Source organism: Notechis scutatus, chromosome 3 (assembly GCF_049901735.1).
Source record: "Notechis scutatus isolate UNSWTSFEM ecotype Mainland chromosome 3, rNotScu1.2, whole genome shotgun sequence".
Taxonomy (NCBI): domain Eukaryota; kingdom Metazoa; phylum Chordata; class Lepidosauria; order Squamata; family Elapidae; genus Notechis; species Notechis scutatus.
In genome coordinates, this window is record NC_142011.1 from 183782900 (window position 1) to 183810696 (window position 27797).

Genomic DNA, 27797 nt, shown 5'->3' on the forward strand with positions numbered 1-27797 from the left:
ACTAATAATCTTTTTTTCCTTATTCATTATTAGCTGGCAGTGGGTCCCATCCATTCTGAAGGAATCTTTTACCCTTTTGCTGGCCCTAGCTTGCCTTGTAATAGTCTTTTGCACTGTCTGCCCCATTCATCATTAGTCCTTTCTCTCTCTCTCTTAGTATCTGTCTATTTCTCATGCAGTCGGATAAAGTAGATCTCTTATGCCACAGTGCATTGTCTAGCTTTGATAATGCTCCAAATCTCATTGATGCTTTTGCTACCTCCTTTCTGCTTTTGGTATCTGATGAATTATTATATTTATCTTATTTGCTCTTTTATATACCGAGCAATATCTGCAGAAGCAAATAAGTTAGGTACAAATGGAAAAAATTATCTCACAGATAGCCGATTGTACATTGGGAGACGTATACAGAGCCTTTGATGATGATTAAAGTACCTTGGCGGGCATATCTGGAAGTTCTTTCAGATACATTGGCTCTAAGCTATTTAATACTTTAAAGATTAGGAATGACATTGAGTTCAGTCTAGAAATTGATTGGCATCTAGAGCAGCTATCATATAAATGATGTTACATAATTGGTTAGCCTCAGTTAGGTTTAGGCTAATATACCTTTAACTTCTTGCTCTGAAATTTAACTTCTTTGCTTTTATGCAATTTAACCATTGACCATAGATAGACCTTGAAATATTAAACACAAGGTAATGCGTCAAAATTAACTTTGAAATGATTGATCTAATTGCCTTGCAGAAATAGTTAAGAGAATAAGGAAGAAGCATAACGTATGCTTTTACAAATATCTCTTTACTCAAGCTGTTAATGTTGCTTGTAAAGTATTTTGGGAATATAAACAATTTTGGGGTATGAGCAGTAGTCAATATTATAGAAATGTTACAGTATATTTTAATATTACATTGTTATGTATTACAATATTTTATTCAAATTGTATTTTATTTATTTTGGCACCCATCTTATATGTCACAACTCTGGGAGGCTCATCAAAATAAAATAAACCCAAAAGAAACAATAAAAGACAAGACAAAATAGCTAGAAGCCAATGTAGGTTGGGCATTTATGGTCTAATTATATAAGCAAGGGACACGTTATCCTGCTTGGACCTCCATATACTGGACCAAGTATAATTTCTGGATAGTCTTCAAGGGCAGTTCTCCATAGAGTGTCTTGAAGTAATCTAGTTGGGAAGAGAACAAGGCATAAGTGACTATGAGTCTCCTCATCCAGGAATGGCACAATTGGTACATAAGACGAATTTGTGCAAAGGCTTTCTTAGCCATGGTTGTCTCTTACTCCTCAAGCAGAAGTCTTGAAAGATCTCCCAATTGTGCACCAGCTCTGTCTGAGGAAGTGCTAAGTTAACCCATCAAGAGTCAGAGGACCTGACCAATTCTGGGGGGGAAGGGGTGCAGAAAAGCCCAAAGCCATTCGGTCTTGCTGAGGCTAAGTCAGCCAGTTATTCCAGATCTCAGTTTCTAAGCACTTGAACAGCATTGCCTGTCCAATAATATTTTCCCTGCCCTACTTCTGCTCCTTGTGCTGTTGAACGAATTGTCATATAAATACCAAGGTTTCATATAAATATTTAATGGTACTGAAAAAAGTTATTCAAAACTTTTGGATCCAAGGATTGCTGCTTGAGAAGAGGTGAACCACCACCTTATTCAAAGCAGGAGATATCACCCCTTCTGCAATGAGACATTAACCATCACTTGGACCCAACTAAGTACATCACCTCAGAAGACTTTGACCCATCAGAAGGGCCCAGAGCATGGGTGGCCAAACCCATCTGTTTACTTTACTTTACTTGATTGTCATTGCACCTGGTACAATGAAATCAAACACCATCTTCAGTGCACATCATAACCAAGACCATGAAAATAAACACAAACACACATCCTTCACCCTTCACACATTGAACCGGAAACCCCTGACACCACACCAACACTGCACTACACAGCAGAATTCAAAAGAGCTACTGCCCTGGGATGGAAGCTGTTTTTCAGCCTATTTGTCCTTGTTTTTATTATTCTGTACTGTCTGCCAGATGGTAATAGTTCAAAAAAAGGGTTCCCAGGATGAGATGGATCTTTGAGATCTTTGCAATCCAGACTTGGTAGCCCTGCCCGAATATAAATTGCAATGAATGAATGAATCAATCAATCTTTTTACAAGATACGACTAAATCTCTGCGTCCTCAAAGAGGGATTCTCTTTCTTTTGGATTCATTAATGAATGAACTGACATCACGGGAATTACAGCGAGCAAGAGGCAGCGTCTCAGGGCGGAAGTTCAATACGGAGTACTGGCTTGGCCTCAGTACCTACGCGAATTCGATTCCGCATGTGCCTTCGATCCCTGGGAAGGACCGTTCCGCATCGCCCTGCAGAAAAGGAAAAAGATCGAAAATCGGGGAGCTAACAGGAAGTGAAAAGTATCTCCTTCTGTAATCGGGGCAAGGCTGGGGGTTGTTCTAGTGCGATCTGACACTGGGAAAGAGAGACGGGAGTACCGATCACTTTAATGCCGGAGAGATCGGCGGGAGAAAGCGCGTTTGAACTCGGGTTTCTTTCGGTGTGATAACTGGAGATGGAGGAAGGTGAGGTTTCTGTGCGCGCGTTGTGTCTCCCTTTTCATTCCGCCCCGGGCCAGGCAGAGACCTGGGGGGGGGGCGGGCGATCGACGCAAGTCGGTGATAGAAAGAAAGAGGGAAGCGCTGGAAATTTGCGCTAGAAGGAGGCCGCTCAGATGCAAAGAGCAATTTGGGTACAGGCAGAGTCTATGGCTTTACTGGCATAGAGCTAGGAAAAGGGCCGAGGAAGGTGGCAGTTCTAAAAAATAATTTCGCATACCGCTTCAAATCAATAAAACTAGCAGTAACTCAAGCCTCTCTTTTTTGCAAATAACTTTCAAGTGTCAGGATATCATTTTGATACCAGTAACTCATCCGATGTGGTGTTTTTTTTCTGGCTGCTTTGCCCGTAAAGCTTTGTGAAAAGCAGAGCAGGATGAAAAATGAGTGGCAGAAGTGCACATACCAAATGTACCTGCAAATGATCCTCTGTCATTCCGTCAATCACAATGGAATTTGTGATTCTGTCTATGGGAAACTGCAGCTTTTTTGTGGAAAAGACGAAGCATGCAGTGGATGTCATATGCCACTGCAATATATGTGTGAATTCCCTCTCAAAAATACTGTTTCATTGATTATAATTACATTAATTATTTTAAGGGGATATAATATGGAAATGCTATATAAAAATAGAAACTTTTCCATTCAGCACAATGCTAGATTTACATATGGGCATATTAATATAATATTTATGCAGAAATACTTTTCTCAGCTGTACATAATATAGATCTATTAAGTTCAGTTAAAGTTTTAAAAAGCTTCCACTGTACCAATGAAAGGCTTTTTTTCCACCTGTAAAAACAACAACAACAACACACACTTGCTTTCTGGGAATATGTGAATTCAAAGCATGGATGTTTTCAGACTTGTCCTAAAAATGTCCTTCTCTATATCAACTCGTGTTTTCAAATTACAGAAGAAATACTGAGAAGGATGGCTTGTCTGTCTTAGTGGTTTGATATTCCTTACATCTATCTTATTTTTTTCCAATTAATCTTTCAAGTCATATGGCATAGATGTTACTTAGTAAGCCATCAGTCTAAGTTTGGATTATCATAATTTTTGTTGCAGCAATCATAATTCTCTGTTGCAATCTGTAAGTGTTCTTCATAATCTCAGATGTGGTAAGTTTCTTTCATTGAAGTTTTAAATTTTGCCTAGTTTAACAAATTTATCCAAAGAAGCAAGTCTGTCCATTTATTTTTGAATATCTTGCAGATGAGCATATTTGATGTTTGGGACACTGGAAGGCATATCTCTCTCTCTCCTCCTCTGTGTGTGTTTTCCTGGCCTTTGACATCTGTGAGGCCTGTTACATTGGGATTAATTACTCTTGAAATTTAAATGGACCATTCCCATGTGAAATAGCCAAAGAATTTGTTTTGAGCAACTTCATTGAAACTCTTAGGATACATTCCACAGCTAAAAGAAAGGAGGGAAAAGGGGGAAGAGATAAATTGGGATTCAATTGTCATGGATTGTCAACACAAATCATTTGCACTGAACAACTGCTTTTGCTTCTCATTCATAGCACCTATGATACTGTTAAAAGAAGGCATTACTTTTTCCTTTCTGTAATTGAACACTTCATAACATGTTCTACTTTGTACAATGTGTTGTAATTTTTTCAGGTTTGCTTAATTTTGTGATTATTTCCTGCTCAAGGATCATGCATTGTTTATAGATAGCAGCTTGATATACCAGTTCAGCTCTCAGGATGTTGCTTTTACAGCTCTGCATGTACTGCATGAATTACAATAGAAGACCAACAATTTCTGATCCTCAGTTATTTAATAATATCAGTACAATATTGTCATATATCTGATTATATGTAAGCCACACCATACTGGCTGGGTTCAGAAGCTGGTTTGTTTGATTTTTGTTGTTAAGATTCAGAAAATCTAGTTTATGTCTTTTCACATTGCACGAAGAGTTATAGCTTACTGAATAAACATGACATAGAATGCAAAGTATAAAACCATTCACTGTCATTATGACTCATTGTGATATTATGAAATGTGTGAGGGTTTTGCTCCTATTAATTAGTGTATGGGGTTTCTTGGGTTTTAGTTCATCAAGAAAGTCTGCTTGATCAGACCAATATTTAGTGTCCTCTAGTGTAGCTTTAGCAGTGACAAACCAGGTATTCCTTGAAGCTTGCTATTAATTCATTATTCATATTATAATTAATTATTATAACAGATATTTATCACAATACCTGATATATAGAGGTATTTCGTCTGTGGACATGGACATTCCATATTAAACCATTATGGGTAATGACTAATTGCTTCTAGTTTCTCCTACTTCTGAAATATATAAATAAACAAACCTAATTAGGTTACAAAGTGAAAAATCTCAGTTCTATTTTTGGCACTTAACCTTGTTTGACTTTCATTTCACTTGGATAAACAATACTCAAGAATGAAAACAACATTTTCCTTATATTTTTTAAAGCAGCATCAAATTAAACAGAAACAGCGTGTGCGTATATTATGATAATAGTTCAGAGGCTGGCAAAACCATTGTGTACAGTAGTTTTGCCAGCTGCTCTGTGTTTGATATGCAACATGGACCTTGTAATGTTTCCATTTTCTTGTTTCTGCCATTTGTAGAAAACTGAAGAAAAAGAGTAACTTGATCTTCCCAATCAGGAAAGAAATTCACAAGTAGGACAGGCATCAAAATGTTCCTCTGTAGAATACAATGCTTTCTATTGAGATTGATCCTTCTATCCTTGTTTTTAAGTTTCTACCTGACAGCATTCTTTGACTGCAAAGTACACCTAGTCCCACTTGATTGTCTCTCTTTTATTTCACATCTCAAATCATATTTATATGTCTGCAAACCTTGGAGTTCCCAATTCCCGTTGTCTTTGTGTATGCTCAGAGGTTGACTTTTCAGCTGTATGAACAATGACACTAGCAACATGAATAACAGAAGCAAATATAGACTAGAAGAATTAGAATAGATCTTTAAATGGTTTTGTGTTTTCTTAAATCATTTTTTGTGGCTGTAGGTAGTTCCAGATAGTGTCATGCATGTAGAAGACAACCTATGCTCATCAATGGTGGGATTCACCCTTTTTTTACTACCGGTTCTATGGGAGTGTGCTTCACATGCGCAGCGTCCATAAACCACTGATTTTAAGCTTCAAAACTGACCTCATATTCAGTGCTGGTGAGTAAAACAGCTGAGGTGTGGCAATCAGCGTGAATCAGCTGAGCTCACAAACAAGGAAATAAAGCACAGGAAAGGGCAGGGGACGGGTGGGCAGGGCCAACTGCTCACTGGCACTACTGGTTCTCTAGGACCGGTGTAAACTGGCAGCATCCCACCACTGATGCTCACCCATTAATAAAAAAATCTAGATTAATATTTGAATTGGCTTAGGTGTATTTATGAATGAAAATACATACAAGTGAGAGGCTGAGTTTGAATTCTTTGTTTGGAAAGAATTGTTGTCCCTTATCTCCTGAAAAAGCTGGTGTGATTCAGAATATCCTGGGAGCAGGGAAGAGAGAGTAGTAGTGAATAAAGCTGCCTATTTCCCGATAGAATAGGACACTCATAACACGACTGACTGCCCATTATGGCAGCTATGTTAGAGATGCTCTGTGTCATGTTCTTAATCTTCCAGACGTGCCCACTAGCTTAGAGGCTGAAGCAGCGCTTTTTATCTTGAATGTGATTAAAGGAATCATTTCCCTTTGGTAGTTTTTTCCCCTCATTGGACTTATTTCTGATAGAATTAGGAAGAGGGAGAAAAATCATTTGAGGGAAAACTGGCAGTAATGAAATGACACAGTGGAGAAAGAATGAACATATACCTCTTACTTACACAATAACCTTACTGAACTGTACTCTTGTAATATTCATTCATGTGGTTGGATTTATATCTAGAAAAACCAAGATAGATAAGACAAGCTTCTTCCCCATTTTCTCCCAGACATCCTTATGAGTTAGGTTGGGCTAAAAAATAATAATTGCCTTAAACTTAGCCAAAGAATCAAGTTGGATCAGAATAAGCAGATAGCTTGTCCACCATTCCCTTCTCATTTTGTTGATAGCCTTATCTTCCACAAATTCATCAGTTCATTTTTTTAAATGGTCCATGTTGGTGGCTATCATAGCATTCTGTAGTGACCTGATCTCATAGCAATACAGCCCTTTCTTTGTTTGCACCAAACTACAACTTAGACAAGTCCTAATAGGGTCTTGTTTTGGATGTTTCTCCACCTTGTTTTCAATCCTTACTTGAGGCAACTTAAGGTCATCCTCAGCTGTTCTGTTATTAATGTTTTCCATCTTAAGGAGTCAACAACTCAAGCAATTTTGCCATATGTACAATCCCTTTCCCACTATTTTGTTTGTGACAATAGCAGAAGACATCTATGGTGTGGGATCAGCCTAGCATTTATTAGCCACTTCAGGTTAGTGCTGGTATGAACCTGCCTGCCCAGTTCTCAGGCACGCTTTTTCAAATCTAGTCTACTTTGAGGAGCAGGAAAGTTCATTTTTCAAACTGTACTCTCCCCTTCTTCAGTGAAGTCTCCAAACTGAACTCTCAATCAGCAAATGTAAATCTGCCTCAATGTTATGAAGGGGAGACTATGCAGTGAAATAGAAACAAAAGTGTGCCTGCTAGTGCAATTTTCTCACTATGTCTGCCAGCTGTTTTTCAGGCTAATATTGACCATAGGTTGAATGATCTCCCAGAAGTGTAATAAACCTATGTTCAAAAGCAATCAGAACAATGGCTTACAAACTGGTGAAACTTTTGTGATGAGAAGGTAGACACACACAAACATACACACGCAGGTGTACATCCTCCACCTAGCCTGTCAGTGGCTATCATTTACTTGGATTTATCCAGACCTTGGGGTATCTCAGAGATCTGACAGGGGGAGGAGTTTCTTCTCCCCTTCCATCTGCCACATTCTGAGCCCAGGCAGCTGATCCCCAGACTAGGCTAGGTGTCAAATGAAGGGATTTCCTGTGATGAATAAAATCCCAGATTTTGCCATCTGTCAAATCCACTGACAATCAGCCGTGCTGTGATTGGTAGATAGTTCTACCATACAAGGTATTGATGTTAGAAGTTGAGAGGGGGGAGCAGGACATCCTTCTCTGCACAGGAAATGAGGACACTATTCTCTAGTTACTTGCCAGAACAAAATCTATTAGGATTGGCAGTGAACAGTGCTGGTTAAGATCTCTGCTGATTCCAGATAGCAAAAGTTGGAATTAAGATTGCCAGGAGAAATATCAACAACCTCAGATATGCAGATGATACCACTCTAATGGCAGAAAGTGAAGAGGAACTAAAGAGAGTCTTGATGCGAGTAAAGAAGGAGAGTGCAAAAGTTGGCTTGAAACTCAACATTAAGAAAACTAAGATCATGGCATCCGGCCCGCTCAATTCCTGGCAAATAGATGGGGAAGAAATCAAGGTAGATCAGTGGTGGCTAACCTTTTTCGGCTCCTGTGCTAAAAATTGTGTGCGCGCACTCACATGCCAATACCCAGAAGGCAGTGCGTTTTGGGCTCCCCTGCGCATGTTTGCCTGACCCTCTCGTGCCACGCATCTGTGCATGCATGCACGATCCCCCCGGCGCGCAGCGAGCAGCTCTGCACATATATCTCCCATGCCCTCCCACCCCCCACGCATGTACCTCAGATACCTGACAATCAGCTGTTGGGCGCCACCGCATGCCCATATGCACAGTGGGGCTCTTCCGGGTGACCTCTTGCGTGCTGGCAGAAGTGGCTCTGCATGCCACTTCCGGCATGCATGCCATAGGTTCACCATCACGGAGGTAGATCAACCTTGACTGCTCTTTAGAAGGCCAGATCCTGAAGATGAAACTCAAATACTTTGGCCACCTAATGAGAAGGAAGGACTCACTGGAGAAGAGCCTAATGCTGGGAACGGTTGAGGGCAAAAGAAGAAGGGATGGCAGAGAATGAGGTGGATGGATGGAGTCATTGAAGCAGTAGGCATGAGCTTAAATGGACTCCAGAAGATGGTAGAGGACAGGAAGGCCTGGAAGAACGTTGTTCATGGGGTCGCGATGGGTCGGACACAACTTCACAATTAACAACAACAACAATGGGGGGAGACCCTATACTTTTTTAAAACTACACTTTTACTTTGCTGATGTACCCAATTTACAAATTGTTTACAAGATCAGGTTCAGAGAGTGGTTTTGCCCTGCAAAGCTTTTACTAGGAATGAATAGCCAGTGTAGCATAGTGTTCAAGTTCAGTCAATCAAATAGACTTGCAGGCATGTCAGTTCCAATGTTGACTCCAGAACCAAGGAATAGGACTAGGGAGGCAGAGCATCAGTTCCATCCTCAAGGATGGAAACTTATTGTTGGTGACTTGGAGTCTTTTATTCAGCTATCGTCTCACATACTGTGGAGATTGTGGGGAAACACTAGAAAAGGAATGTAATTTTGAATGCCCTGTACTCATCGATGAACATTTTAGTCATGAGGATGATGATTATACAATAGGCTGTATAAATTACATTTAAAATGGAATCTTTATTCCAAATAAAGATTTTTGTGTGCTAGATGTTTTAGACCACTTATTTGAGTATAAACTTCATTGAATACTGAAGTTCTTACATCTCTAAAAATATGTCTAGATGGGTAAATACTTTTGGAATTGTTTGGAATATATATAACAATGCAATCCTATCCATGCATCTTATCTACAAGTAAGGTAGGTAAGTTTTGCATTCTTAGATTAACTTCTGGATATTCTGTCTAACAGCTGTTGAACTGAGGCAAAGAAAGAATCCAAGCTGTACCGAAGTTGAAGAAAAAACTCTCAAAGAAAACAACGAAAAAGGCAAACAATCCAAAAGATCCCTAAAATGTGAGCTATATCACTTTTCTGTCAGTGTTTCAATTCCATATAAGGAATTAAATATAGAAATATGTTTTTCTATGTAGAATGGATAAGAAATCCTTAGTCTGGAAAAAGATGTGAGCTAAAGTTTACCCTATATTTATTCCACTTTGTATACAAGCTTGTATAAAGTGATCAGTCTTCAAAACCAAAGGCAGCTTTGAGGTTATGAAACTATATTTTACAGTCAACGCAGAATGATTACTAAACTGTTTGGCAAATTAATTTTCTTTAAAAATCCACCAAGAAGAGCCTTAAAAGAGGAAAGATCACATGCCCTGTCTCTGGCAGCCTTGCAGGGATGGAATTCCTGCTCTCTTCTGTTAATAGCCTTATAGCTGAACTTGCTCTGTGTATAGGAATTTAAAAGATTTTTTTTAAAATAGCAGTCTCTGCTGTTGAAATACAGATGGCCCTCACTTAATGATGGTAATGTGGACTGGCATTTCCATTGTTATGTGATGTGGTCGTAAAGTGCGACATCTCAAGACTGGGCTGCTTAGTGACACAGTTCTTGCGGTCCCCAGTTACCATTGTTAAGCAAATTATTAAGCAAGTGACATTAAGCACAGACCTCATGTGACTGTGACTTTCAACGTCCTGCTGGCTTCCCCATTGATTTAGTTTGTGGAAAGCTAGCAGGGAAATCACAATCATGTGACCGTGAGAAACTACAATGGTCAGAAATCCAGATCAGTTGTTGAATGCAAGGATCATGATCATGTGACTACAGGGGCACTTTGGTTGCTGGAACTTCAAGGACCAAGTTTTAAGTGCCTCTTGTTCAAGAACCATTACAAATGGCCATAGAATGAGTGGATGCTAACCAAGGATTAGACAATTTCGGGTCTTGAACAGATTATAACAATACAACAATACTTAATAGTTTTCTTCTCAAAATCAAGTCCCTTTGTCACTCCTCTTTTCTTCTGATGCTAGAACTTCATTATACTTATTGGGATGTAATCTGTAAATTTGTCCCCAGTGTTTGTTTGGTACAGGCTGTTGAGAACACCTGAATCTATTTTATTTGTCTGACACTGCTTAAATATAATTTAAAAAATCTTTTAAAAAAACCCACAAGAGGTCTAAATTGATTGGTACGCTATGCACAAATGCCCAAGAATTTAGGTTAAATACAGGTCATTTAAACAGAGACAGCTGCGGGTGTATAACAAGTTACTACTATGTAAAATGCAAACAAGCTGCGTGTTTGATTTTTTTAGCAAGATATGAATGAAGATTAAACTTTTACAGATGTCTGCTTTTAAGGAATGTACCCTGTGTTTGTTTATTTCACCATTCAGGCAAACAAACAATCCTATTTGATTTGAGACAACTCAACAGATACCAAAAGAGGCTAACAAACCTGATTTACCCAATTGTATATTATTTGATGTCTGTAACATCAAATTATAATCTGTGAGTTTATGAAAGTCCCTGGAGCAAAGTCTATAAATATTTTGATTGTTTCATTACAAGATTTATGTAATTCCCAACGGATTCTAGATAATATATAAAATACAATAGCAACATTATAATACAAAGCCGTATTAGTCTTTACAGAAACTATTTCTGAAGACCTTCTGAAAAAGTAATGTTTTTACTATATTTCAGATGACTATAGGAGTGGGAGCCATACTCACCTCAAGGATCAAGGTGTTCCCTGGGAGTGACCTTACACATAGAATGCCTGCAATTGAGATCCCTCTTATTGTACCTCATGATGGGAGGGATCTTTAGCAGACACTCCCTGATCACCCAGCTCCCTGGGTTGGGTGGACAGAATTTATCTTGGAAAGGCAGACTCTTAGATTCCAGGACCTGAACCATCTAAGGCTTTATAAGTAACAACCAACACCTTGAATTGCACTTGGAAACATCAGGAGCCATGCAGGTCCCTCAACAGTGGCGTAACCTGGCAATACCTAGCTATCCATATATGCTCCGTATGCCTATGGCCTGCTGCATTTTGGATCAGTTGAAGTTTCCGGAGGGTCTTCAAAGGGAATCCCACATGGAGCAAATTACAATGTAGTATTTCAATTGCGAGATGACAAGATCACAAGTGACTGTTCCCAGTGCATCCTGTTTCTAGTAAAGTTACAACTGGCACTCTGGCCAGTGTTAGGCCAAAGGTCTCCTGGCCACAACTTTCATCTGCTCTACTTGAATCCCAACTTGTGGGTCTGCTGTTCCCAGGCAAGCACAGAGACTCAACATTACTATTATCCTGAAATAATTAGGCACTCCATTTTGCCTGGATTGCATCTGAGGCCCTTGCCAGTCTGAGTCAGATGAAATCAAGAAATAGACTTCACAGAAGACTACTTTTATTTAGATTGGCTATGGTAACATACTCTTGCAAGCAATGTTTCCTTTTTGATGCTTTGGTAATGGATCTTCCCTTTCTCCATCAAGTCATCCTCTTTGTTCTCTACATCAGGTCAGGACTTCTACCACATCCTCCATTCTTGTGTCTACAGAGCTTGTATATTCTGGTGTTTTGTACTTATGGACTGATTGGACATTAGCCCTCTTCTGCTAGCTGCTTATTGTGTTGCAGAGGGCCTTGACAAGCATTGGGCATTTGACTTGATATGAAAACATAGATTTTCAGTTACTTTATTTGATGTTTATTATATTTCTTTTCAGATGTCTTGATTCCACATTTTACAAAGCTTTTCTTTGGCTGCATTACAGCAATCATAAGTGGAATGATGTATGCCATATATCTTTCTACATACCATGAACGCAAATTTTGGTTTTCTGGTAGGCCGGTAAGGACTCTCAAACAATAAAGTCTGTTATTTTATACAAGTACAAGGTTGGCTTATGAATAAACAGATGTGGCAGTTCCTATAATGTCTAGGCTATATGACAAAGAATACTTAACCTGGTCATTGGTCATGAACAATGAGGGACCTAATTCAAATCATAGGATCAGCCATGGTTGCCTACCCCTAGTCTAGAGTCAAGGTGAAATGATAAGCTGCATAAAGTTGGTTTCTTAGTTTTTCTTATAAAATCTTTAATTATTTTTCCGTGAAGAGGTTAACGTCCCCTTTCACATCAGTTCACAATGAATGTATAGCTTCTACCCTGTTTTTATCGGCATTTTCTTATTGAAGCATGAATGGGTGCACCACACATACAAAAACAAGATTTTCAGCCTTTAAAATATACTTTGGGGCCTGTTGAGTTTCCTGTGAACCATTAAGAAAAACAGAGCTGTCTCAATAGTATGAATCTTGTGGTACTAATATCACAGGAAGTTGAGGCCATAGCTCCAGAGAGTTTTGCCCAGCCTGTAAAAGCATCCTGCTTTGGGGAGTGAAATCTTAGCTTTTAAAAATCTGAAGCAAAGTTGGAAAATATCTCCCTAAAGCTTTTTGGAGCTTCTTCAAGTTTAAGTAACTTGGTAGGCCAGATCAAAACGGGCAATTTGTTATTGATATCATGTAAACATTCACATCATTGTAAGTTAGCTGCTATGTCCTTATGAAACTGTAGATGTAACTCTGAGCTATCTAGCTTTCATAAATAGAAGTAGCAAACTCATATTTTCATATAATTTGTTTAAATATAACCCATCTACTGTATCAAAGAGGAATAGGTAACTGGGTGGATGGGAAACATACTTTTTTGTAAAATAAAATTTGATGCTCAAAGACCATTGTGGGCATTTTGAAAGAGTCCTCTTTCAAAAAGCATAATGAGAGTAAGTGAAAGTTGCATTTAGGGACAATTTTGTCTGCAGAGTGAGTTAATTCTTCAAAAAATGTGATTTGATGTTTTAAACCAATCTAATGGTACCTTTTTTCAACGTCCATTTGAAAATTTTGGGGAAAATTGTGAATTAGTAGACTGTTCAGTTTTGAAAGCATAATCTTTGTGTTCTGAGAAAGGGATTGGGAGATTCATATCATTCCTAGCTTACATTTTCTGGTAACTCTTTTTTTCTCTAGGAACTTGAACGAGAAATCACATTTCAGGGTGACAGTGCCATTTACTATTCATTTTATAAAGAACTGTTAAAAGCCTCCTCTTTGAAAAAAGGTAAGGCAAATACACTTGCTAAATGGTAACTGAAGAGAAATCAGGATTGTACAGTTTGCATTACCTTCTAGGGCTAAATGCTTGCAAATCTTCAGGCTATACAGAACCATGGGACAGATTGAATGAAAGATTATGTGACTCCAAATTTACATGTGTGCTTCAATGCAGTTGAGGGTAACAAAGTTTTTATCTGCCCATTAATCAAATTATTTATGAAAACCTAGCCCATGGGTTAACTTTTTTTTTTCTTTTTCTTCTTTTGGGAGCTCATGTGAATGACTTCATAGTGAGTCATATGGGCTTCTCTAAATCACCATCCATATTTGAGGCACATCTCCTGTTAGTAGCTGAGGCATATCTCCCTAATCATGAGTTAGGTTTAGGCTAAAAGGAGATGTGCCTCAAATCTGGATGGACTCACTGTGAGATAATTCACATGAATTCCTAAAAGAAGAAAAGAAAAAGAGTTGATAGACAATTAGGGAGACTTAAGATTTACAAAAAGCATTGAAATTTAAAAATGTAAGTGTTACGTATGAGATTGCAATATTAATGCAATATCAGGGATTTTCAATTCAATGTATAGAATGGAAAGGATGTGTGTTTGTGTTTATTTTCATCGTCACAATGTACACTGAAGATGGTATTTAATTTCGTTGTATGAGGTGCAATGACAATAAAGTAAACTAAACTAATTTTCTATATCCCTTTCCTCCAGCGGGTCAACACAATCTATATAGCATTCCCACCTACAATTACAGCCAAACAACTCTATAAAATAGTTGGGCTGACCCAAAGTTATTCAAGTTTCCCATGGCTAATGTTGATCTGAGCCGTAGTCTCCCAAGTCCTAGTCCAATATCTTAGTCCAATATACCACACTGGCTCCCAATAGAGTATTTCATTAGATTGTATTGCTGTCTGAAGTCTAGTGCCAGATCTGACTCTGAACATTAAGTACAGAGCTAGATTTCAAACTTCATAATGAAGTTTGTCCCCATGATCATGGGGTGCAGTCATCTTCTCAAACAAGCTTTAGAAAGAATCTAGTTGAATAATCTACTTTCAGAAACAAGCAAGAATAGGTTATCTCCATTAAATCAAATGTCTTTTATATTCCTCCTGGTTTTTATGAGATGACATCTAGGAGCTTTCTATAGTGCGTGATGATGATGGACATTTATCAAAGTAGACTTTACAGCAGGGGTGGGCAAACTACGGCCCGCGGGCCACATCCGGCCTGTTGGTCTGTCCAATCGACCCGCCCCTGAAAAAAATCGCTGGGGGTGGCGTATTGCCCTGTGCCGCATGGCCCCCAAAGCTGCAAAACAGTGCGGAGCGCTCTCGGGGGTAGGAAAGAAAAGAACTTTGCAAAGGCCTCGGCTGGGAGTTCGAAATCACCTTCGAGTGCGACCTCTCCGAAGGTGAGTCCCCGCCGATCCCCTTTTTTTCCGGGGCTGGAGCATCTTCCCGCTGAGGAGTGGGAAGGGTTCCGCCCGGCGGGCGGCGGGCTGCTTAAACTTTGCTCGGGCGGCACTTTAAAAGCCTGCTCCCAGCACCCGAGCAACTTCCCAGCAACTTTCGGCTTCCTTTAACTCGCGGGCGCTGTGCCTGGCCCTGAGCCGTGTGGCGGAGGGGAAGCCCGGTGGGCGGGCGCTGCTTGGAGGAGGCGACCCGGCGGTGCTCCGGCAGCAGCAACAGGCAGTTCCGCCCGGGCTCCGCTCAGGTGTCCGGCTGGGGCTGTCAGGAGTTGCTACCGCTGGCGCAGCTCCAGTCCCGCGTTGCCTTGGGAAGGAAAAGGCAAAACCAGGAGCCGCTGAGCCTGAGCCTCCGGTGCCGCTGCTCCCGTTGCAAAGCACCGCCGCGGCTCTTCCTTTTGCCTTTCCCTTCCTGAGGCAAGCGGGACTGGGAGCGCGCTGAGCCGCGCCGGCGGTAGCAACTCCTGACTCAGAGGGCCTCCGAGGGAGGAGCCTCCGAGGAGGGGAAGGAGGAGAAGATGGGGGGAAGGGGGGATTCCCAAAAATCTTGTGCTGACCCGGCCCGTCTGTCAAATTTTAAAAGTCAATGCGGCCCCCAAGCCAAAAAGTTTTCCCACCCCTGCTTTACAGGGTAGCACACAGAAATACGGTAGGAGCATAAGACAAACTTGTGCGACAACTTATCTCCAATAGTTTCTGCTCATCTCAACAGATCTGACAGAGTGGACAGCTTTGAGCTCCCTGTATGAAACCACGTTAGCTTATTTGATTTATTGGAACACCACCCCAATCAAACATCATTTCCCTCCAGATTCTGATGGGCCAAACCCTGTTGATTTTCCATTGGCTGTTCTATGTGGAGAGGTTCTTAAGAATGTCCACAGTGCCCCTGTACTATGCTGATGGTTGCCTTATTTGTTTGTTTGTCTAATATCCTTGGTATTAGCCAAGTAGAGCCACTTGCTGAGATGACAAATTGGGACAGCCAGATAAGTCTTTCAGATATAAATGAATGAATGAATGAATGAATGAATGAATGAATGAATGAATGAATAAATAAATAATGTGGACATCTGGGTTATTTGTTTTGTTGGATACAACCATTTGTATAATAAGAGAAAAAATTATCTCCTTGCCTCCTTCATTTGCAGGCATTCATCAGCTTATTCATGACAACAGGACCCTGTCACTAAAAACAATAAACACTGTACAACAGATGACTTTGTATCCGGAATTGATCGCCAGCATTTTATATCAGGCATCTGGCAGTGAAGTATGCATTTATTCTTTTTTATCATCTTGTGTGACCAGAACCAGGAAAGGCTGACTGCCTAAAAGAAACGGGCTTGCTTTATTTCAGAGGCCAGGTGAAAGCAATACAAGCTATTAGGCCGCCACATCGAGAGTACTCCATTTGCTTAGAAAAAAAAATGCAGCTTGCTCCTGTGTAATTCCTCCTGTGCCAACTTAGTTAAGAAAGCAAAAAGTAAGAAACTAATAATGCTGGGATCACACTCAGGATAAAGACTGGCAATTCCAGCCTTATGGTAGCAAGAATTTTGGACCAGCTCATAGAAAAGTGTTGAGGTTCTGGGCTGGCAAATTCTGTATTCATAACCTGGTTTTATCATGAATTCATTAGCTAATCTTATCTGAGTTTATCTGAGGGAACGTCTCTTGCCGGTCACATCTACCCAACCCATTAGAGTGGGCAGGCAGGGAATGTTGTGGGTCCCATCCCTGAGGGAGATACACCTGGTGGGACCCAGAAGAAGGGCCTTCTCTGTGGTGGCTCCCTCTCTCTGGAACATCATTCCCCCAGAGATTAGAATGGCCCCCACTCTAACACTCTTCCGGAAGGCACTGAAGACCTGGTTCTGCCAGTGGGCCTGGGAACCCAGAGCGGGATGGTGCCCATCAAATGTCTCGTGTAATCTGCTGTCGTCGGGGCGGGGGGTTGGGGTGGGAGTTGGGGGGTGATTTATTTTTTTAATTTATTTTTTTCCAGATTTTGTTCTCTTGTGCTTTATTAATTTATTTGATTCTTTTTGTTAGTTTTTATTGTTTTTTTAAATTTTAAATATGGCTTTACATTCTGTACGCCGCCTCGAGTCGCCATGGGTGAATAGGCGGCAATATAAATTCAATAATAAATGAATAATAAATAATCTTTGTCAAGCCACTCTTTTGTTAACATCAGTTCTTAACCCCTTCTTAAAATCCCTGAGCAGCTAAGAGAAGCATTACATAAATTAAAACAATCTCCTTTTTTATTTAATGAATTAATGAATGCTATGCCAGAACAACAAGTCTGAGCAGAAACCTCTGGCCATGAATGATCTATCGTAGCAATCTCTTACAAAGTTAGGGCTAAGGAGTTCTAGCCCAGTGAAACTTCATTTTGAGATATTCATTATTATATTCTCTAGTGCAGTGGTGGCTAACCTTTTTGGGCTCCTGTGCCAAAAACTGTGTGTGCACTTGCGCTTGCGCGTTTGTGTGCCAGCACCCAGAAGGCAATGTGCACATACACACACACACACACACGCCCCCTGCACATGCATGCACAATCCCCCACCTGCCCCCCCCCACCTGCACTGCACCTCACAGCTGATTTTTCGGCTGGTTTGAGGCCTTTTTCGGCCTCCCAGAGGCTTGAAAAAAGCCCCTGCAGGCTTTGCAGGATAAATAATAGGCCCATTTCGTCACTTTAGAGCCATGATGGCATTATTGCCATCATGGCTCTAGTGGCACTTGGGGGAGGCAGGGGAGGGGATTGTTTGGGTGAGTCTACAGGTTTCGCTAGAACGGCACAGATTGGTAGTTGGTAACTGCATTTTAGATTATTCCATGTTGGCATTTTTCAGAAGGCTAATACTCCTATTGTATTATCATTTATGCACTTCACACTGAATCAGTATTTAATTATGGAATTTTTTTGCAAGTCAGCTATCTAGCACGAACGTAGGGAGGAGGTGGGGCTTGATGTGGCAAGCAAGCTGTGGCTGCAGTGAACTACCTAGGGGAGCTTTCTTAGATCATCAGTAGTAAGCAGATCAAAGTTTGAGAATCACTGTTATATGTGAAGAAGGCTAAACGTTTCCAATCCCATGGGTGAAGGTTAAACATGATTTAGTTGGTGAGTTGAATCTATTCTACCTTTTCAGAGTCTAATGGGACAGGTGTGCATAGCTCTTTAAGGCCAAGAAATGCATTTGGCCTTTGTGTTGGTGTAACTCAGGTATACTACTCTAAACATTAGGTAAGGGCAGGAGAGTAGCACTAACACTAGCACTAAGAAGTCAATGGAGATTCTCGGTCATCCAGATCATGGTTGTCCCAAAGAGGCTTCTCATACATGGATGAGAAGTGAAACCTCTTCAAACAAAAAAGGCAAGAAAGTCCAGTTGCCTCCTGAAAAAGCCCCTTTGGGACTAGCACTTAGACTTATATACCGCTTCAAAGTGCTTTTTAGCCCTAAGTGGTTTACAGAGTCTACAGACAAAGACAAAACTTGCATTTGACAAGTTAAGTCATACAAGTTGTTCTCACTTATGGCTGCCCCATTCAGTATCCACTCAAAGTTATGACGGGGATGCTGCAAAGGTTGTAAGTAAGAAAAATGGTCATAAGTTAATTTTTTCAATGCCTTTGTAACTTTGAATGGTCACTAAATGAGTTGTTGTAAGTTGAGGACTATCTGTACAGAGTCTTCTAATAGAGGAAGTGATCCTGGTCAATTCCCTTCTTCCTTTGCTGATACTATTCCAGGGAGTCTTTTGATATTTTTTCAGAAAACAGAAAAAAGGCCCTATTGGCAGTGGTTGTCTTCTTCCCTGCAGCCAGTATTATTCATTGGATTGAAGAAAGGCTGTTCTGAATCTCATATGTTATTATAGCAATAGCACTTAAACTTATATACTGCTTTATAGTGCTTCAGAGCCCTCTCTAAGCAGTTTACAGAGTCAGCATATTGCCCCCAACAATTTGGGTGCTCATTTTACCTACCTCGGAAGGATGGAAGGATGAGTCAATCTTGAGTCTGGTGGGATTCGATCTACCAAATTGCAGGCAGGTGGCTGCAGCAGAAGTAGTTTGCAGTACTGCACTCTAACCACTGTGCCACCGAGGCTTTCCAATTATCATTGAAAATACATCTAGGGGGAAAAAAGAACTTTCCAAAAGTGACAGAACTGGAATTATTTTTTATGAGAGTTTTCAGTAACCAGATGAAAACATTTAGACTCATGATTTGGCCTTTCCTTGTTTACATAAGTTGAGCGTCCCTTGGGGCTACAGGAAGCTGTTTCCCTTGGTAAATCCCAGTTGAGATGGTATAACTATCACTCAGTTACTATGTGTTTATAAAACAACATGTATCTTTTTACTTTTCAGGAAGTGATTGAGCCAGTCTATTTTTACATTGGCATAGTATTTGGGCTACAGGGCATCTATGTGACTGCATTGTTCGTAACCAGCTGGCTTATGAGTGGGACTTGGCTAGCAGGGATGCTGACTGTTGCCTGGTTTATTATTAACAGGTAAAATAAATATTGATTTTCTCTCTGCAATGCAGTCTTAAAACACCAGATTTGCCACCTTCAACTTTTAGGTCCAAATAAAGATGAGAGCAGCTCTGGGTAGCTTGGATTTGCCATAGTAGGTCTCTCAGATAACTTTCTGGAATGGTGTACCTAATTTCTTCTTGTTTGACATTAACAAATATATGCTAATATTAAAAAGTCAGGCAAAGCCAGCCTCCCCTTGGCTAATTTGAGCTGCATAGCTTTTGGAACTGTGGATGATCATTTCTTCCCCTCCAAGGATATTTCTTTTATCACTGAACTCTTGTTTTCTTGCCTTAACAAAACAAGCAACTGTATTCTCGATGGGACTGATGAAACCTTAAGGAAGTGTTCTATTGGCAGATTTATATGCAGTTTCCATTAAGTAATATTTTCTGATTGGAATTATTAGAAGAAATACTTCTCACGTTGTTATGACTGATCATCTGTTACATTTGGCTGTTTTGTAGAAAGAAGAATACACTGAAAGTCGCTGCAGTTGACATTGTGTGCAATTGTAGTAACTTCTCTTTCAATTCAAGGTTGAATCCTAATGATTAAATGGACACATCCCTTTTCTTTCTCAGTATCATACAGAAGTGATTGCCAGGGGTTTCTCTGGGGATACATTTTTTACTTCCAAGTTTACCCTGCAAAGATGGAATTTCCTACTGGTCTCTCATTCAAATATTAAGTTTTTTTTTCAAGGTTGACAAGTGAAAAATGACATCTGCTTTCATCGGAACTTGTTTCCAGCTATATAAAGCATAAATAAGAAGACTATATGATCAATCCCAAATGTGCCTATACTTCAAAATAGTAATACAGATGTGCAGTTTCTTACAATCATGCTGCATAATTGAATATTCATGTTGTAAAAATAAGTTAGTACATTGGGGTTTTTTTCTGCTTGCTTTTTAGAGCGGACACAACAAGAATAGATTATTCAATACCTGCTAGGGAGAACTGGGCTTTGCCATATTTTGCTTGCCAAGTTGCAGCTCTAACAGGCTATTTAAAGAATAATATAAACTCCTCTGCTGAGGTAAGAGAAAAGTGTTTTAAGTGGAAATAAAATGGTAAAAAATGGATTTTAAAAGGGTGTAAAGTAGAATATTTGGTGGGTCAAAATCACTTTGGGCCAATATGCTTTTGAGGGGATAGAACCAGTCTCTTGTTTTCTCCTTGTACATCTGGTTTTTAGAAAGATAAGTGTCTGCTAAAGCATATTTTTCTTCCTGAACCAGGAAACTATTAAGTTCCCCCTTTTGAAGGTGTGGTCCTATTCTGCCAATTTCTACTGTTAAAACATCTGACCTTGAAATTGTTTGAGATATTTATGATCTCTTGTTGGAATTTTCTTCCTCTAAGCCTTTCTTTCAAAAGAGACTTTCGACATTTGCTTTGCAAGAATAAGTTCAAACATTGGACTCTCCCATATTGCTGTCTTAAGCTACGTGACTCTTGTGTGAAAACTGCCTGTAAAGGGAGCTAGCTTAAGAAATCCCACTCCATATTTAAAACCCCTCCATTTTGGCTACAGAGACAGCATAGTGTTCTACCTTGACTGCTAGCCCTTGGTTACTAGATTCTTTGCTCCTCCTACCTGTGACAGGAAGACAAACACTTTCCTTTCTGTGGAAATTACTTTGAGGTAATTTCCATTGATAAATCTTTTGTATCACACCTTCTCCCCCATACTTGACACTTTTCCATTTGTTGTGCCTGTTGGTGGCCAATAGAAAAGAAGTTTTATTGTTTTACCATTTTCCCTATCACTTGTGCTGGCAAAACTCTTTGTCAGTTTTACTTGGTTAAGAAAAAGAAAAGAAAGACCCGCCATCTTCTCACATTGAAGCAAAACCATGAAATTTTCTGTCTGCATATTACTGACCCAGCAAACTTGCCTAGCCAAACTTGTAATTAATCATTTGGAATGAAAACGGGCAGGGGGCTGAAAAGAGCAGAAGAGGTGGCTGCAGAAAAGCAGCTGAACATCTCACTATTTCACCAATCCACTGCTGAAATTAAGAGGGGAAACAGAATTCATCAATTAATGTCTCTTCAGATGGAAGCAGCCCAACCACTCTGTGGAAGGAAGCAATCAGAGGAAAATGTGCATTCCTGCATAAAGTGGCTAGATTTAGTGGAGTTTCTGATTAGATTCATCTGGAACTGCATGATAACAAAACTCCCAAGCAATTCTACCTTGTCTTTCCCAATATACATTCAAAGTTCCTAAGTTTAATTGGTTATTTGTAATGCGTTTTAAATTTTTTATGCAATATCGGGTTTTCAATTCAATTGTATAGAATGTGAAGGATGTGTTTCTTTTATTTTATATATATATATAATGTACACTGAAGATGGCATTTAATTTCGTTGTACGAGGTGCAATGCCAATAAAGTAAACTAACTAACTAAAACATTGTTTCCCTTTTCTTCTCTTCCTTCTTATGCTTTCTCAGAGATTTTGTTACCTGTTGGTCAGCGCTTCAACATACACTTTTATGATGATGTGGGAATACAGTCATTATCTACTATTTATCCAAGCGGTCTCTCTTTTCCTGCTTGATGTCATAGGGTTCACACAGACAGAGAAGGTACCTGGACATTCAAACACATTCATTATAAATTTTTAAATTCAGATTCTGCTTTGTTTTCTTTGCCTTCTATAAGTTCCATCTGTAGGATTAGGGCGGGTTTAGAAAATAAAAAACAAAGGACAGAGGGAAAATTATTGTGCGGTTGCAATTCAGTATTTCTTAAAAATCAAGACATTTTGGTGTTTTATTTCCTTATCCGTAGGTGCACGAAATATATAAAATCTACCTGTTTTCCCTCTTCTTGGGATACGTGTTACAATTTGAAAATACAGCTTTATTAGTATCTCCATTATTAAGCCTTGTTGCCACAGCCCTGCTGGCAAAATACCTTCAGGTAATGTTGGAGGCATTATTTGTAGTTATGCACTTCTCTGTATTAAGGTTTAGATCGAGAAATAAACAGGTTTGTTGCTTTTTTGTAGATGAATATGAAAAAGGGAACTCTTCTTTCAAAGCTGCTGAAACTCATCTATTTTTATTTGGTATTCACGGCCACAGTGACTTTGAATCTTACAATGAAGGTAATCTTCATCTTTTAAAAACTTTCATTTAATTGTGCACAGTAATACAGATAAATCATATATAAGTTCCAAGAGAGGAGGAAACTTCTGATAAAGCTATTTCCCAGTGTGTGTGTGTGTGTGTGTTTAAACTGGTAAAATAGTTAATGGACTAAGTCAGCCAAACCTCTCTGAATAGTAGACTAGAGTTATAGGAATGAAAATTCAACCTCAGAGGACACTAGATTAGAAAAGATTAGAGTGCAGTGGGAAAAAGATATTAAATGCTCCAAATGTGTTTAAGCTGCTTTTTTACATATTTGAAATTAAGATGTTGATGCGAAAATTTGGGAATGGGGGAATGAGGGGAGCTAAAACAAAGAAGTAGAGGGCTGCTTCCCAAACTCTATCCAATGTTTTGATTACCAAAGTACAGTAAAACAAAGGATACTGAAGCAAAAATATAAATACCTGCCACAAGGTATCATTAACCAGTTTTTGAAGTATCATTTTCAGGTAGTCCTTGACTTACAACAGTTCATTTAGTGACCATTCAAAGTTACAACATTACTGAAAAAAGTGATGACTGTTTTTCGCACTTATGACCATTGCAACATCCCCGTGGTCACATGATCAAAATTTGGATGCTTAGCAACTGGTTTATATTTATGACAGTTGCAGCCTTCTGACAAGCAAAGACAGCGGGGAAGTCAGATTCATTTAACAACAAGAAGTTGTTAGGTGTCACTAACCTAACAACTGCAATACTTCATTTAGCAACTGTGGCAAGAAAGGTTGTATAAAGTGGGGGATAGCTCACTTAACAACTGTCTCACTTAGCAACAGAATTTGGGGCTCTATTGTGGTTGTAAGCCAAGGACTGCCTGTATATTTATTGAGAAACTGCTAATAGCTAATGAAATTTCAAAAGTGAGATACACTTTACATTCCCAGTTTTTGCAGATAGACCTATCATCTCATCTCTACAATAATATCTTTAGTAATGATCTTTATAAGACACCCACCTCTTGTTGTCTTTGTTTTCTTAATGGGATCTCCAGATTTCGTTGGACTCCATGCATGGGTGAAGAATACAGAAGCTGTATAGCAACTGTATCTGAAAGATAAAGGCTTCCCTTCAATCTTTTGTTACAGAAATTTCTTTTCTGTTAGAAAATGTAATGCCGGTAATCAAATGATACTTATATAATCTCATATAATTCTGTTACCTGAGTGAAAAGAATGCTGCTATCTTTTTTCTTTTTCAGACATTTATTTCCCATAAAGAAAATGAGAATTTAATTAAAGTCCTTGAAGTAAAATTGGGATTAAATACAAATAAGTAAGTTTGAAGTAAGGATCTACATTATTGCAACATAGTTATTTTTATTCTGATACCTCTGTATGGTGATAATTTATAAAACAAAGAAATTAATAAACAGAATTCTAAAAAGTATGGGTTGTTAAACAATACGTTTTGAGTTATGTTCTAAATTTTAACAAAGGAGAATCCAACCTCAGCTCAAACAGCATGAAGTATTTATTAGACGGTATTTTGTATTTGGTTTCCAAAAGGGATTAGTGGTACATAACAGTACAATTGTAGTACTCTCAAAAGTTGCTGTTTCCTGTGGATGCTGCTGCTGTGTGAAAAAAGACAGCTACTTTTAATGGTGCAGAGAGATATTCCATTGACACTTCAAGGCCTTTGAGAAATCCAGTGAGAAACCCTGCACAGTCCTCATAATTATGTGCTAGAAGCACTGGATGAGGGCCTTGCACCAGACAAATAGTTATCCAACATATTTTTAAAACTTCCTGTGTTGGAGCATTCACAACTTCTGGAGGCAAGTTGTTCCACTCATTAATTGTTCTGTCAGGAAATTTCTCCTTAGTTCTATATTGCTTCTCTCCTTGATTAGTTTCCACCCATTGCTCTGGGTGGAACAAATAAAATAAAACTAGTGAAATAAGCTCTGTAAGTGGCCCCGTTTGTTCTTTTAAGCATGTCTGCAAAATGAAGACGTATTTAGGGAATATCCTTTTCCATGTGAAGTCAGTACAACACATTATTCTGATTGGCTGAGATCATGTCTGGCTATTTAATGTGTTTCGCTTCCATTGACATTAACAGGAACTTCACAGTTAATTGGCTGCTTTGTCAAGAATCACTTCAGACACCATCCCAAGACTTCTTCCTGCGGCTCACTCATTCTTCGCTATTGCCATTCTACATTTTGGTACTAATTATTTGCCTTGCTTCTGTGGGTCAGGCTTCCTTTAGGAAAATGAGGTAAGTTGATTTTTATCAAGTTTAATTTTTGTTCCATAGTTTTTGTAGATGCTAGTTACTTGGCATAATTGATACACCCATTATATGTTGCGTAAGGTGAATAAAGCTGAATAAAATGGTAGAATTAAATCTGAATTCTACCTTCCTTTGCATACGGTATAAGTATAATACTTGCATGTCATATTTGCATATGTGTTCAACCCTTTTGTCCTTCACCTTCAAAATTAGGTAGAAAGAATATGAGCTGTCTTTACGTTTGTTATAGCCTTTCTTCCATTTCCCCCCTCAAATACTTCCAGATCTATAATTGGAGCCTGTTGCAAATAGCTTATGACTATTTTAAAAAATCTTGATGTTAGAAAGCATTTCTCAATAGTTAGAAAAATCCAAGAATTTGTGATTAGTTCTTGAACTGGGCAGAATTCACGATCCATCCACACTCTGTTTATTGATCAATACATTATAGTATGTATTCAGAATGCCTGGAGGTATTTGTATCTCATTCTGTCCTTGGTTAACTCCTTTGCTACCCAGTTTTCTTGAATTATTGTTAAGACATCAGAGTTTAGATTTAAGAGAAAATATTATGAAGAGTACAATTGTTGGGTCTGATGGGTCCTTTAATTGTCAAGCAAACTCCATGAGAGAGAGGTATGATGACCCCATCTTCTTTCTCTTCCGATGTCACAGCAATAAACAAGTCAACGAGCCAACCACACATGAGGGCGGGATTGGTGAAAGACCAGAAGTAGCCTACCATATATTACACACAGTTTCCTTGGGGTTGCTTTCTATGATGATGGAAGGGTGAGTCCATGAGAAGGCTGCATGGATTTCTTTTCACTGGGAATGTGGAAGATATTACTGTTTATATTATACATCTGGTTTTATTAAAAATTCCCGGAGCATGGATAAGAGTGGTTGTGATTTTTAAATAAATACTTGTGGCTGGTTAATAACAGGCTTGAATTACAAGCACCTTTATATGGAAGAGGAGTTAAGTAGGGAGACAATTTAAGTGAATTTGTCATTATTACTTCTGTACTCATCAAAGTGTGTTTTGCACGAGAACTAGTAACATGGTAACTTAAGGCATTTGCTCCTACAAAGTGCCGCATTAATCCCCAAATTAGATTACTTTAAAAGGCAGTTATAAAAAAATCAGGTAGAGATATGATTATAAATGACTGCTGACTATGATTAGTTTTATGTTACTTCAAATATTGCTTATGGAATATCTCTGCATAGTTGCCTAGAAACAGTAATAAAGGAAAAATATATTTTCATGTTTATGAGCTTCTCAAAAGCATCTGATTGGCTACCATGAAAAACACAAACTGAAAGATTTTTGATGTTGTTATTACCTTGGTTCCCTTTAAAATAAATGATTACAAAGAACCAGTTGTCATTGTGTGAATTTTGACTACAAAATACAGCTTAATCTAGTGCATTACAGACTCTTACACTTGATATTGATCATTGCAGTATCAGACTTAGGTAGGCAATCTTAGAACCATGGATGAGGGTTGCACCTGAACTTTGAATTATATGCCCAGAGCCACACTCCAAGGACTAGTAGGAAAACCAGATCAAAGCCAAATTTGCTTTAATTTCATTTGTATGTAATTAAATAGAAAAATATTTCATTAGAAATAAATGTTATGTAATGTCTTTATATTTTCCTTCTTTCAAATTCTGCAAGCAACTCTTGAACATCTTGCATGACCTGATATAAGGCTATCTTGGGTGCCTTGAGATGTTTTTGTTGCATCTTCTAGCACAGGGATGTCATACTAAATTTCTTTGAGAGCCACATCCAGGTTGTGTTTAACCTCATGGGGCCAAGATGGAAGTGGGCAGCTTGACATCACTCGTGTTGGGGGCGCCTGTGGTGGCCCGAGCTCTCTGCCAGCGAAAACAGGTTCCCGAGCTCTGTTTTCTGCTCCAATGGCTTCCTGCAACCTTCTGCCAGCAAAAATGGAGCTCGGGAGGTCCATACGTGGCCTTCCTGAGCTCCATTTTCACTGGCAGAAGCACCATGGGATGGTCCTTTGCTATCTCCAGGGCAGCCCCACGGGCCTGATATAAGTACCCCATGGGCCGGATCCAGGCCCCGGGCCTTGAGTTTGACACCCCTGTTCTAGCATGTCCATTGGCCATATGGGTTGGGACTAATAGAGGTCACACAGTTGTTATTTGTTCTTTAGAAAACAGAGAACGAAGGCTGATATGTTGCCCTTATATTTGAGTGAACAGATGTGATGGGGAAACATTACCTGCTGTTCCTAGTTTAGGGAAAACTACAGAATCAAGACCACATTACTGAATAACGAATGTTCATATTCATAGGGTTACAGTATTTTTTATTGTTTAGTATAATATCTGATATTACCCAACCTTAAAGAAAAGTCACACATAGATGAATCCTCCAGGGACTTGCAAATCTTATAGTTACAAATAGCTGACATTCCTGTTGAGCTGACATGATACAACTTTGAGCACTGCTAAATAAAAAAGAATTTCTTAGATACACATAGAACACACCTAGGTTTTTGGTACTATAAAAGCCTTGACCATCCAAATACATGACATTATCAGGAGGAGAACAGACAGAAAGGGACCCCCATTTGTTCCTGACTTCTCAGAAACAGCTGGTACCAGTTGATGCAAGAAACATTTTCACATGGTAACTGACTTTTACCCAGAAGTCTGTTTGCAAAGTTTGCAGATC

General features: G+C 39.2%; 1 protein-coding gene across 5 annotated transcripts in view; it reads left to right on the forward strand.

Annotated features, from left to right (window-relative positions):
• Window positions 1-2376: 2376 nt before the first annotated feature.
• DPY19L4 (dpy-19 like 4) overlaps window positions 2377-27797 on the forward strand; it is a 32002-nt gene continuing 6581 nt past the window's right edge. For 2 of the 5 annotated variants that reach the window (XM_087962010.1, XM_087962011.1), the window contains exons 1-13: window positions 5664-5824; window positions 9428-9532; window positions 12221-12345; window positions 13534-13624; window positions 16254-16375; window positions 19498-19643; window positions 20589-20712; window positions 22136-22270; window positions 22476-22607; window positions 22696-22794; window positions 24042-24115; window positions 24908-25066; window positions 25757-25873. In XM_087962010.1, the coding sequence (XP_087818136.1) occupies window positions 5764-5824; window positions 9428-9532; window positions 12221-12345; window positions 13534-13624; window positions 16254-16375; window positions 19498-19643; window positions 20589-20712; window positions 22136-22270; window positions 22476-22607; window positions 22696-22794; window positions 24042-24115; window positions 24908-25066; window positions 25757-25873 (1490 nt within the window). In that variant the 5' untranslated portion in view covers window positions 5664-5763. Of the gene's footprint in view, window positions 2612-5663; window positions 5825-9427; window positions 9533-11182; window positions 12346-13533; window positions 13625-16253; window positions 16376-19497; window positions 19644-20588; window positions 20713-22135; window positions 22271-22475; window positions 22608-22695; window positions 22795-24041; window positions 24116-24907; window positions 25067-25756; window positions 25874-27797 lie in introns of those variants that run through there. The other 3 variants (XM_087962012.1, XM_026690771.2, XM_026690777.2) reach the window with 3 other exon arrangements.